Raw genomic sequence first — 11,502 nt, 5'->3', positions numbered from 1 at the left:
ATTTTTTGGTACCTGTCAGCTCCACGACAATTTGATACCAACTAATTCTTCAAAATTGCACAAGTTTCTGACGAAATATTGGGAGATACGCCTTTGCAAATTACTCTTTCAAAATCATCAGTGAATTGAAAACGTCAACCCGCAGGATTATTCTGTATGTTCCAAGCAAGCTTCCGCTATAGCAAACGGATGAGAGCCGACTTGGGAGTAGAGAGGACTAAATGAAATGGAAGATGTTTGCGAATAATTAGATATAGACATTGATGAACTCCACGCTAGAACGCAAACAAATACTCCTAGTTCTCCATACATAGTATCCCCGGAACAAATTATATACCAGACCAGCTGCGCGAATTAAAGCATCCTCAGCTTCCTTGCAACAGTCAAGAACAAAACGACCAGCGCAAGAAGCACACCCAGAATAATAAACCAAGCTGTAAGATTGCCTGCGTCCTGCGCCGGAACGGTAACGTTCATACCGAACAGTCCAGTAATAAACTGCAGCGGAACGACGATCCCCGCGATTGTAGTTAAGCGACTTAACCCGCTCGCAATCTGATTACGCATGCGAGTTGAATCAAAGGATAGTTGAGAGAGAAACTTCGATTGTCCTCTCGAAAGCATTTGTTCGGCCGCGTCGAGATTCGCCATCATTGTTAGGACGTGGTCTTGAATATCGCTGAGATAGAGCGTGACTTCTGGCGAGGAAGCGCCAAACGCATCGCAGTGTCGCGCGAAACAGCGGATGACGTCGGTTTTATCATTGAGAAGCTGCCGGATGTGCAGGACTTCCTTGCGGCATCGGTAAATCTGTTGGAGCGCGAGACCGATGTCGTCGGGGCGGGTGATGGAGACGCTGTCTTCCATTGTTTCGACAGCGCTTTCGACTTGTGTGATGAAGGGGGCGAAACCGTCAACTATATCGTCGCTGACAGAACAATTAGAAGTGAACTCGTTAAAAGTAAAGTTGTAAGTAAACGTACATAAGCGCATAGCAGATCCAATCACTCGTCAGATAAAGATGACTCTGGTGCTCCTTGATACGGTTCCGAACGTGACCCACGTGGGGATTGCTCCCCATAGAGAAACTAAGAACTCCATCGCGGAAGACGACAGCATAGACATTGACCGCGGATGTCCGTACACCCTCTGTTGTTTCCACCTGGCGCGCTGGTCGCAAGGACAAAAAGTAGTATGGTCCGAAAGTTTCAATCTTCTCGCGGGCCTCCCGGATCTTGATATCCTCAGTCGTAAGCGGATGGAGATTGAAGATGGACGAGAGCGTCTCGATATCTTCCTCTGATGGAGCTGTTACATCCAACCACCACAGACCAGGGTATGATCCATCTTCGAGGAGCGGACAAAGCGGTTCGTAGAGGGCCTTGAGATCGTCGAGACTAGACGCCTGAACGCAGGAATCCAGCTGCGACGAGAAGAACGTCAACTGGGTTGGTTCCGGCGGGATAATATCTTTCACATCGGTTATGATTTGTTGGGGTTTCTTCGCGGCGTCAGGCTTGACCCTGAAGAAGGACAATTTCTTGAACGGACTCATCCTTGGCTTCGATCGGGGGTTGGCCGTGCGACTAGTTGAGAGGAACCGGGGGCTCCAGGAACGGCGACATTAATGGGAGAGCGGAAGGAGGGCCGCATAGTATAAGGATATTGGAGTAGAGAACGCAGCGAACGTCAAGCAAAAGGAGAAGCGGGAGGACAAGCATGAAAAATGAAGTCGAAGAAGCAACGGTCCCACGTGATTGTGTTGTAGCCTTTTAAATTAGGCACCAACAGATCACCTTCCTCGGCTCCACCGTTTGCTTTCTTCCTTCGCTCTGACTCCGATTCTGTGTTGTTGATCGTCTCGATCTTCGCTGACCATGGCCAATGCTGAGTGATGTTGCATCATTCAAGTTCTCACTAGCTGCGGATATGCCTTGACCCCCGATCTCCAGGACCTGCGCGTCTCGCTCTCAATTTAGTCTTCCAGTCTTCACACCTCTCCCGCTTATACAGCCAGCATGTGGTGGAACAAAGATGCAGAGGCCAAGCTCCTCTTCAAGATCGACTTCTTCATCTTGTCCTTCTGCTGCATCACCTACTTCTTCAACTACCTTGACCGCTCCAACCTCAGCAACGCCTATGTCTCGGGCATGAAGGAAGAACTGGGTTTCGAAGGCAACCAGCTCAATGTGATCAATACTGTATTCACCGTCGGCTATATCCTTGGCCAGATCCCTTCTAACCTAGCGCTCACTTATCTTCCACCGCGCGTCTTCTTTCCGAGCATGGTACTTCTATGGGGTTGTCTTACCATGGTTACCGCTGCGGTGCACAACCCGCAAGGTATCATGGCCATCCGCTTCTTTTTAGGGCTTGCTGAAGCAAGCACCTTCTCAGGCACCCATTATATTCTAGGCTCTTGGTATACCGAGCGCGAATTGGGCAAGAGAAGTGGGATATTCACCGCCAGCGGCCTCGCTGGGCAGATGTTTGGAGGTTTCATACAGACCGGGATACATGCATCACTAGATGGAGCTTCTGGCTTGTCTGGCTGGCGATGGTTGTTTATAGTATGTTGACTGATCATGTTCTATCCATATCTCTTTGAAAATTGACCTTTGTGCTGATTGAGTAGATTGACGGCCTGATCACGCTTCCGATTGCAATCTATGGACTGTTTCTGTTCCCTGACACCCCAACCACCACCAGGGCCACCTATTTGAATCAATCTGAACGCGAGCTGGCTGCCTCGCGATTGCCAGGAGCCAACGCAGAGCGTGCTCCCATAGATCGTGCCTTTTTGAAACGGCTCTTTGGGACCTGGTATTGGTGGGGATTTGTCATTCTTTGGGTGATTGCGGGCGAGACAGAGTCCTTCTCGTCAAACACGCTTCTCCAGCTCTATATGAAGGCACATCCAACTATTGACTACTCTGTTGCACAGCTCAACAATTACCCGACTGGAGTTCCTGCCGTCGGCATCGTCTCCACACTGTTTTGGGCTACACTTACCGACGTACTAGGCGGCAAGCGGTGGCTTGTTGGGTATTTTATCGCCATCATCGGGACCGTCACTGCAGTCCTCATCCTGACAAAGTTTGATTCCACCCCAACCGTGTTTGGTGCATACTACTGGGCTGGCGCAGTCTATGCCTGCCAGGCAACCTTTTTCACTTGGTGCAACGACGCAATGCGATCTCAAGATGCTAGACAACGCTCGGTTGTTATTGCCAGTATGAATCTGGGAAACAATGCGGTGAATGCCTGGTGGAGCATCATATTCTACTCGGCTGACCTGGCGCCGCGTTTTACGCGGGGTATGTGGGCAATGATCGGTTGTTCAATTGCACTTGGATTGTGGACTACCGCTATTCTACTGAAAACATCTCGCGGAAATCAAGCTATAACTGGACGCCAGGCGGATGAGACATCCGCCCAGTCCGTGGGAGAGCCGGAGAAGCAGGCTTGATATCATGTCCTGTCTCCAACCTGCTTTTTAGAATCGTCTATTTGGTCCTCGAAATTGACCTTGATTTCCCTGCAAATCCCCAGGATCCGTTTTCGGTTGCGCAGACCATGAGACTCCCGTTGAATACAGCGAGCCCTGTAATACAGGTGACGCCAATTTAGCGAATCTGGGCCTGGTAGACGTTCGGCCTCGTCTTCAAGCATCAGCTCTCGAATGGAACGCCTGCGCCAATAACTAAAGGGCACTTTGGCGGCCCACTGGAAAAACGTCCACAAAAGATGCCGAGCTTGTCTGCTGTTTGATAAATGATCGAGAATACTCATGATCAACTCGCCCGGTAAATTCCAACATGGACGTTCCCGCAATCTCTGGCTTCGGCGCCGATGTTGAGAAACGAGTCGCCCGGTTGTCTCCAGCTCCTTGCGGGACTTGACCTCTTCCGCTTCGATGCTCGTCCAGACTTCAGCCAGTACTAAACACACATCCGCATATTATGCCGGCAAGATCCCGAGCGGACTCCAAAGTTGGGATAAAAGACATTTCTGCGTCAGTAAAAAATTTGCGCCCTCAGCTGGTGAGAGCGCAGGTTCCCCGGAGAGAGAATTTCATTTTGTGTGGCCTTGACATAGCCGGGAATCGTCTCCGTGGCAAGCTTCGTTCTGAACGAGCCTCGAGACAGCGACGCGACATGCTTTTGATGGAACCAGATTCCTGGCCATCCATGTTCAGCAGCCAACAACAGTCAATGAGGCAGCAGGGCAGTATATGCCAGATGCACACGTGATTGAGACAGCCCCGTTCATGTCTCTTCACGATGCGTATTGTTTCCTATTTGGTCCCTCTGGTCTGTTAGTAATCCTGTACAAGGCTAGTACTACCAAGCACGCCAATACTGCGCCTAGAGCTGTCAAAACTGCATGGAAAAGCAGCAGACCATGGTCTATGCTCTGAAGGATGGATTCCACGATCACCCCATAAAGGAAGCACGGCAATTATATTAAGCGGGAAGTGAAACCCGGGGCTCCGCAGTCCTGCGTTGGAGACGTGGAGGCGCTCGGGGGACTTCCGACGCCGCTCATTCGGGAAGGAGTAAGCCCTGGCCTTGACGATCACGAGCATAAAGGACGAGGACTATAGTTTCGCTTTGACGCAGGTTTACCCTGATTTATCCTAGCTCTAGCACGCCGTTGTTCAGGATTCCAGAATGGCAGCCCTAGGCGCGGGCCTTGCTCTACTATCCTTGGATTCGATGGAACGGGCATTCCTAGCCATCCCTGTCGCCCATGCCTCCAATACTCGTGGATTCTTCAGAACTAGCGTGGTGTCGCTCGATCCCCGCGTTTTAGAACATGGACTGTCAAAAAGAGCACAACCCCCAGGTCAAGAATATTGTCTCTAGCTTGAACATCCACACTTGAAACTGAGATCATGGATCCCGCCGACGTTGTCGCCCATGACGAGCGCAAAAAGTCCCTGTACAAGAACAGATGGCACCATGTCTTGACTAACCCTAAAATCATCCTCATTGCCTTCTTTGCGTCGTAAGTGGTCTTCTCTGCTGTTCCTTTCATCTGTCAAGTAAATCAACCTGACTTGAACAGTTTCGGAGGCTTCGAGTATGGCTACCAGCAGGGAGTCCTGGGACAATCCCTTGTTATGTACCGCTTCAAAGACAACTTCCCGTCCGTCGTGGAATCTTCATCTTCGACCGGTTGGCTGACCTCTGTGCTGCAACTTGGCGGTATTGTGGGTTCGCTCTCGGCTGGTATCCTTGGTGAAATCTTCTCGAGGAAGTATACCATGTTCATGGCTTGTTGCTGGGTTGTGCTTGGTAGCTACCTCTATGTTGGAGCGACGTACCACAATCCCGCCCTGCTTTATGCCGGGCGCTTCTTTACTGGGATCGGTGTTGGGACCTTTAGTGGTGTTGGGTAAGTGATGTCGTCCATCGACGAGGCCACTAACACCCAGCTGACACTCCATACACAATCAGGCCCCTCTATAACGCTGAACTAGCATCTTCCGAACTCCGCGGTTTCCTCGTCTCCTTCTACCAATTCGCCACAATCCTCGGAATTATGCTCTCCTTCTGGTGCGGCTACGGCAGCAATAACCTCGGCGGTACGGAAGAAACCCAAAGCAACCTTGCCTGGCAACTCCCCTCCATAATCCAAGGCATCCCCGCTGCGATCCTCATGCTAGGGATCTGGTGGCTCCCCTTCTCCCCACGTTGGCTCGTGAAAAAGGGCCGCGACGAGGAAGCCCGCCGAACATTAGCTTACCTCCGCAAGTTACCGCTTGACCATCCCCTAGTGGACGTCGAATACAAAGAGATCAAAGCTGAGACACTCTTCGAGCAACGTGCGTTTGCCAAATCTTTCCCTCACCTTGCTGAGCGCGAGAAGCAAAGCATCATAATGCGCGAACTAGCACAATACTACCACATCCTCCGCAAATGGGACGCGTTCAAGCGCGTCGCAACGGCCTGGCTGGTAATGTTTTTCCAGCAGTGGTCCGGCATCGACGCAATCATCTACTACGCCTCTAATGTCTTTGAGGACCTGGGTCTAACAGGCGGAACAACTGCCCTACTCGCAACAGGTGTAACAGGCGTCGTCTTCTTCGTTTCTACCCTGCCAGCAATGGTCATAATCGACAAGGTCGGTCGGAAGCCAATGCTCATTGTTGGGTCAATCGCAATGTGGATATTCATGGTTATACCCGCGATCATCGTCGCAAAGTTCCGGCATGATTGGCCTTCTCACCGCGCAGGCGGTTGGACAGCTGTCGTCTCTATTTGGCTATATACGTGTGCGTTTGGCGCGACCTGGGGGCCTGTTAGTTGGACGCTCGTATCTGAGATCTTCCCCTTAAGTATTCGATCCAAGGGCGCTTCTTTCGGCGCATCAAGTAACTGGGTAAGTCTTTCCCAATTCCCTCTCAAGCGGACCGAATCTAAACGAAGCAACTAGGTAAACAACTTCGCCGTCGCGTTCTTCGTCCCGCCCATGTTCGAAGCCTGGGCCTACGGAACATACATCTTCTTCGCCGTCTTTTTAGCCATTGGTGTCGTCTGGGTGTGGTTCTGTCTCCCCGAGACGAAAGGCGCTACACTTGAGGAAATGGATAAAGTCTTTGGAAGCCGCACGGGCGCTGAAGATGCCGCTATGCTTGCGCAGGCTAGGGCCGATGTTGGGCTTGATCATGGGGTTGAGGAGATGGCTGAGAAGGCGGCGGGGAGTGTTATTGAGCATGCGCATGTTGATGAGAAAGGGGCCGGGGGGGAAGGGAAGGTTTGAGGGTATGTCAGGTCTGAATGAGTTCGCTATGTCGACTCCTGAGGGTTGCTTGGTTGTAGCTAGGTCTGAATGGGTGGGAACATTGACGAAACAGCGGGGGCTCTGCCATGGACGGAGCATACCTACAATGCCATCGGTACAACGGCATACCATATTATGAGATCTACGAGACCATGAATATACTGTGCCTATCTCACGCCACGCTGAGAATCTGATCTATCGAGGCCCTATCAATATCCCTGCCACATAGTACAAGTAGTAAGGCATCAACGACGCAGTATGCTCCTACCTTTTCGGCGCAACTGATCCTTCTCGCACTGTCCCAAGTCATAATACATATTGAACATTCACAAAGCGGGCGCTACCTACCCTCGCTCCTTCCCTGGTGTCTGTTGGACAGTCGCTCCTTTCTTGGTATCTGGTAACTCAGCTTCCAAGCACGCTGCTGACGATTCACTTTTCTTGGGAACCTGGAGTTAAGAGGGCGTTATGACAGTTTTCTCCATAACCGAGATCTACTAGGCATGCAGAATGCTATTGTAATGCGGAGTACTAGGTTGTACAAGGACCCTTGTTCCCACGCGGCCCCATGCACTTAGGTACTCCGACGCTGTACTCCGACTTTACTTACATAATCCGAGCATAACACATCACTACCTACTACTCCTAGGCATAACATCTACAAGAACGTGGGCCTGGTAAATGGCATCATACTACTCCATACTGAGTCCATAAGATGACCTGGCTCGCAGAGTAAAGTTACCCGGCGATAAGCACCAATCCCGTCTACGACCGGACACCGATTTAATCTCCATGACGTCTCCACATACTTATACTTGACTTCATCCCTGCACAGCAAGGATACAACATCCAACAAACACTCCAAAAGAAATAAAAGCAAAATGTCAACATACTTGATAACAGGCTCCTCACGCGGCCTCGGCCTCGCCCTAGCAACCGAACTCTCCGCTTCCCCAGAGTCAGAAGTCAGCCTTGTCTTCGCTACATCAAGAACAAAGGATCCTGCTGCCCTTAAGTCTCTTTCGTCCAGTACATCTGGACGCGTCGTACCGGTCCATCTGGACCCTAATGACCCCGAGAGCATGAAAAGCGCTGTTGAATTCGTCGAGCAGACGCTTAAGGAGAGGGGCAAGAAGGGTCTCGATGTCCTGGTTAATAACTCTGGGGTGTCGGTTTATACGGGGGGTGGGATTGAGAATATGTGAGTCTCTCCAGTTATATAATTCAAGGATGAGTATTGAGGAAAGCGAACTGATACGCTTTATGCAGGCCACCTTCCGAGTTGACGTCCGTATTCCATACGAATGTCACGCTGACGCATATCGTCACGATAGCGTTCCTGCCTTTACTCAGGGCTGGAGAGAGGAAGGCCATTGCGAATATGTAAGTCCCAAAACCCCCATCTCCCGTCTCCAGTGGCAAGTTCTAACATAGTTCCACAGCTCAAGCACAGTCGGCTCAATAGGCCTCTCCCCAAAATTCCACATGAACCCAGCCTACTCATACAAAGTCTCGAAATCCGGAATGAACATGCTGACATCGCAATATGCCATTGAATTCTCCAGGGAGGGTTTTACGAGCTTCGCAATTAGTCCCGGGTGGCTCCGGACTGATCTAGGCGGGGACTACGCGGATCTCCCTGTTGAAGTTGGCGCGAGAGAAGTTGCGCGGTATGTCAAAGGTGCGGATAGTGGGCTTAATGGGCGGTTCTTGAATATTCGTGTTCCTGGGTGGGAGGATAAGGAGGGGGCGAATCGGTATGATGGGGAGGATCCGCCATGGTAAATTGACGTGGGGGAAAGATGTTGGAGGGTATCTGTTTACTACGTTAGAAAATTTAGAAAGCTAGATTCCTTCGAGCTCAGGAAGATGTTGGAAATACGAAAATCACATATAGTACATTTTGCATTCGTGGGTATCAATGGTAGCTAGCTGTGTTCATCTATTGAGATCATAAATATCGCGGCACCCCAATACAGTCATTTGTGGATCAGTGTAGTAGGGATCCTTTCCCCGTATTTACCATTCATAAATCATTATCGAGTCCAGCAGCAGTCTCTGTCCATTAGAATTTGAAAGACGTAGACTATGGCTGGGATGCCTTGGCAACAAATTCAGACAGAGTCGGCCTAGACTCAGGCGTACCAAAATTCCAAATTTGAGACATGATAGCCGGACCACTGTCCGACGAGCGAGTCGCCTCTGTTCGTACCGAAGAATACGTATGGACAGCCAACTCCTCACGCGAAAAGCTGACCTTCATCTTCTTGCTAGGGCCAGATTGGTTTGAAGAAAACAGCTCGCCATGGTGGGGGAATGCAATCTCCCAGGGTGTTCCACCTGTAGACTGCTTTGAAATGGACGTTGCGATATCGAGCATGAAGAAGTGGGTTATTGTTTGGGAGACTTCGTCCTGGAGTCCGACTGGGCTCGGAGGGCGGACGTCCGGGAATTGTGGGAGATTGAATGAGAGGTCGTAGACTGTGCCGAATGGTGGTGCGACGGGGTTCGTTCGTATGCGGATTTTGAAAGAACTTTCGGGTGTGATGAATGACCCTGAGAATGTTGATTCGAGGGGTGCGAGGAAGACCCTGGTCAGGGCTTCGACCTTTGCGACCAGGTTGTTCGGTTGTAGCGTGCCAATGGATGAGAAGGGCGTCGTTTGGATATCGCACTTGATGTCAGCTGACTCAAGTACCCGGCGCAGGTCGCCCATGAATGACTCGAGCCACTTGAGGTGTGATTTGTGCTGCAGGTACGCCATGATCGGCCGGAGGATATGATATTCAGGTGTTGGTCGGCGTTTGGGTGCCAGTGGAGGTGGAGGTTGCGTTCTTCGTCGCAGATTCTGTCTGTGAGCGTATGTAAGGAGGATACGGATAGAGTGAGAAATTGCATCTGCAAAGACATCTTCCTCGGTTGAAGAAGCTGCTTCCGGGCTGTGATCCTCATCCCAGTCTACCAAGTCCAGCAAGATTTCTTGTTCTTCCAAGACAGGTACCCTCACCAGATTTTGTCGGGTCGTCACTCCCTGGTTACCCATTACCCGTGCTTCGCGCATCACTTCATAAAAGAGCTCCTCTTCAAAAACCGTGTCACGAGCTTGGAGGATACGGCTCTCGATCGATTGGGCATCTTGCGGTGGACGGCAAACTTTAGAGCAACCGATGATATAATCGCCATGTTTCACTCTCACGCGTACGCCTTGTGCCTTGATAGGTACCAGCCCTTTATCCAGGAACAGGCTTCCGTCGTCATTCCTTCGTAGCGCAGCAAGTCCTCGGTCGCGGAATATCGGAGTAGCTGTTGACGTCAATTAAGAAAAACGTACCCGGTCAAGGAAACCTACCCTCTAGGAACCCATATTGTACGCCAAGAGCTGAGCCCTCTCGCGGTAGTCTGCAGACCTTCAACCCCTTTCCCTTCACAGCAAGAACCTCGTTCCAGTACTTGGTCTCGGAATCAACCTCCGCGTCCAGTCTCGAGCTAGCACTCAGCAGTTTGTTTGCAGCGGAGTTGAAGTTCTGTAATCGCCATCCTCTCGCAACCGAATTTATATCCTGCACAGTAGACTCGGGTTTCGGCGGCGGATTGACGACTTCGGCGTTGAGTGTACCAAGAGGAACGGCGTTTTTCAAGAACGGAGACATGGACATTTCGGCTTGACGAGGATTATGTTTCGACAGGAGTAGGGATACAAAATCCAACGCAAATGAAGCCTCCATATGCGACTGCCTGAAGAAAGTCAGCATTCAATCGCAAGTCGTTGACGAACGCAACTTACATGGCAAACTGGATTATCTCCGCACGCCGTTTGTAGAGTTGGTCCTTTTGCTCCGACGCATCGAGATCGCTTGAGTCTCTGTCTCCCCCATCCTCATCTTCCCAAGGATCCTTGTGTTTGTCCTCCTCGATTTTCTGCTGTAGGATTGTCTCGGTGAGCTCGCGGAAGGAGCCCCATTGCGCGTTAATCTGGGCGATGTCGAGGGGTAGGGAGTCCGAACGGTCGCGTTTCTCGATAACGGGGCGAAGGGGAAGGCTGAATGAGTCTGACATGGTGAATTGAGCCACTCATTCCAGAGTGGCCCCTGTAATTGAATCGAGGTCAAATTGAGCTTGTGGTGAGCTTCGGAAGAACATCGGAGAGCTGCAACCTGTAGCGGAACCTTTGGCGCACGTGATTGTTTGATAGCACGTGATCTTCGGTCGCCGCTGCAGCTTCAAGGAAAGAACATCACGGAATTATATCGTCGCATGTTTAGTACAGGAAGTATGTCTACAATAGCAAGATAAAGTCTCACGACAAAGTCACCAGAGGTCGATGTCATACGCTTGGCCACGGTTGTCGATGTGGCTTTTGCGTCGTGGTCAAAAATATATATTGCGAACTATAGCAGGTTTTACGTGGCATAGCCGCCACAATCCCAGAAAACAAGAAATCTCGCAACTACTCTATAAATCTATATGAAAGGCGAATTGAGCCATCATGCAATTCTCTAAATGGGCGATAAGAGGACAATATGAAAAATAATGACAACCAATCAAGCATCACATGTGCTGGTGAGCCCTGGCAGCAGCCCTATTCTGGCAATTGTATCACGTGATAGGATATGTACTAATCCCAAAGAAGAAGCGGTGGGCCCACTCGTGACATCAGCAGATCGACTGGCGGCGGGGATGCTGTGCTCTGCTGCTCTATACGATCCTGCTCTC

At 50.7% G+C, this 11,502-nt stretch overlaps 5 protein-coding genes across 5 annotated transcripts; 3 read left to right on the top strand and 2 right to left on the bottom strand.

Moving 5' to 3' along the window:
* Positions 1–140: 140 nt before the first annotated feature.
* On the bottom strand, positions 141–1,700 carry BDV14DRAFT_38333 (magnesium transporter CorA family protein). The gene is made up of 2 exons (XM_073776659.1): positions 984–1,700; positions 141–928 (listed from the first exon to the last, which is right to left on the bottom strand). Exons 1-2 carry the CDS (start codon positions 1,553–1,555, stop codon positions 355–357), a joined length of 1,146 nt encoding a protein of 381 aa, XP_073629616.1. The 5' UTR covers positions 1,556–1,700; the 3' UTR covers positions 141–354.
* A 148-nt stretch (positions 1,701–1,848) lies between these two features.
* BDV14DRAFT_38308 (putative MFS pantothenate transporter) lies at positions 1,849–3,716 on the top strand. Its single transcript, XM_073776658.1, has 2 exons — positions 1,849–2,570; positions 2,636–3,716. The coding sequence occupies exons 1-2, from the start codon at positions 2,019–2,021 to the stop codon at positions 3,467–3,469; spliced, it is 1,386 nt and encodes a 461-aa protein (XP_073629615.1). The 5' UTR covers positions 1,849–2,018; the 3' UTR covers positions 3,470–3,716.
* Positions 3,717–4,897: 1,181 nt separating this feature from the next.
* On the top strand, positions 4,898–6,768 carry BDV14DRAFT_198772 (sugar porter family MFS transporter; the record flags this gene model as incomplete). Its single annotated transcript, XM_073773038.1, has 4 exons — positions 4,898–5,010; positions 5,071–5,400; positions 5,463–6,387; positions 6,442–6,768. The coding sequence occupies 4 exons, from the start codon at positions 4,898–4,900 to the stop codon at positions 6,766–6,768; spliced, it is 1,695 nt and encodes a 564-aa protein (XP_073629614.1).
* A 691-nt stretch (positions 6,769–7,459) lies between these two features.
* BDV14DRAFT_170973 (SDR family oxidoreductase) lies at positions 7,460–8,675 on the top strand. Its single transcript, XM_073768310.1, has 3 exons — positions 7,460–7,990; positions 8,059–8,172; positions 8,232–8,675. The coding sequence occupies exons 1-3, from the start codon at positions 7,671–7,673 to the stop codon at positions 8,572–8,574; spliced, it is 777 nt and encodes a 258-aa protein (XP_073629613.1). The 5' UTR covers positions 7,460–7,670; the 3' UTR covers positions 8,575–8,675.
* Positions 8,676–8,766: 91 nt separating this feature from the next.
* BDV14DRAFT_38150 (mediator of RNA polymerase II transcription subunit 17) lies at positions 8,767–11,082 on the bottom strand. The gene is made up of 3 exons (XM_073776656.1): positions 10,574–11,082; positions 10,139–10,524; positions 8,767–10,092 (listed from the first exon to the last, which is right to left on the bottom strand). The coding sequence occupies exons 1-3, from the start codon at positions 10,843–10,845 to the stop codon at positions 8,876–8,878; spliced, it is 1,875 nt and encodes a 624-aa protein (XP_073629612.1). The 5' UTR covers positions 10,846–11,082; the 3' UTR covers positions 8,767–8,875.
* Positions 11,083–11,502: the final 420 nt, after the last annotated feature.

Source organism: Aspergillus stella-maris (genome assembly GCF_047715825.1).
Source record: "Aspergillus stella-maris strain CBS 113639 unplaced genomic scaffold BDV14scaffold_18, whole genome shotgun sequence".
NCBI lineage: Eukaryota > Fungi > Ascomycota > Eurotiomycetes > Eurotiales > Aspergillaceae > Aspergillus > Aspergillus stella-maris.
The sequence above is the reverse complement of the archived record's forward strand: the minus strand, read 5'-3'. Positions and strand labels throughout refer to the sequence as shown.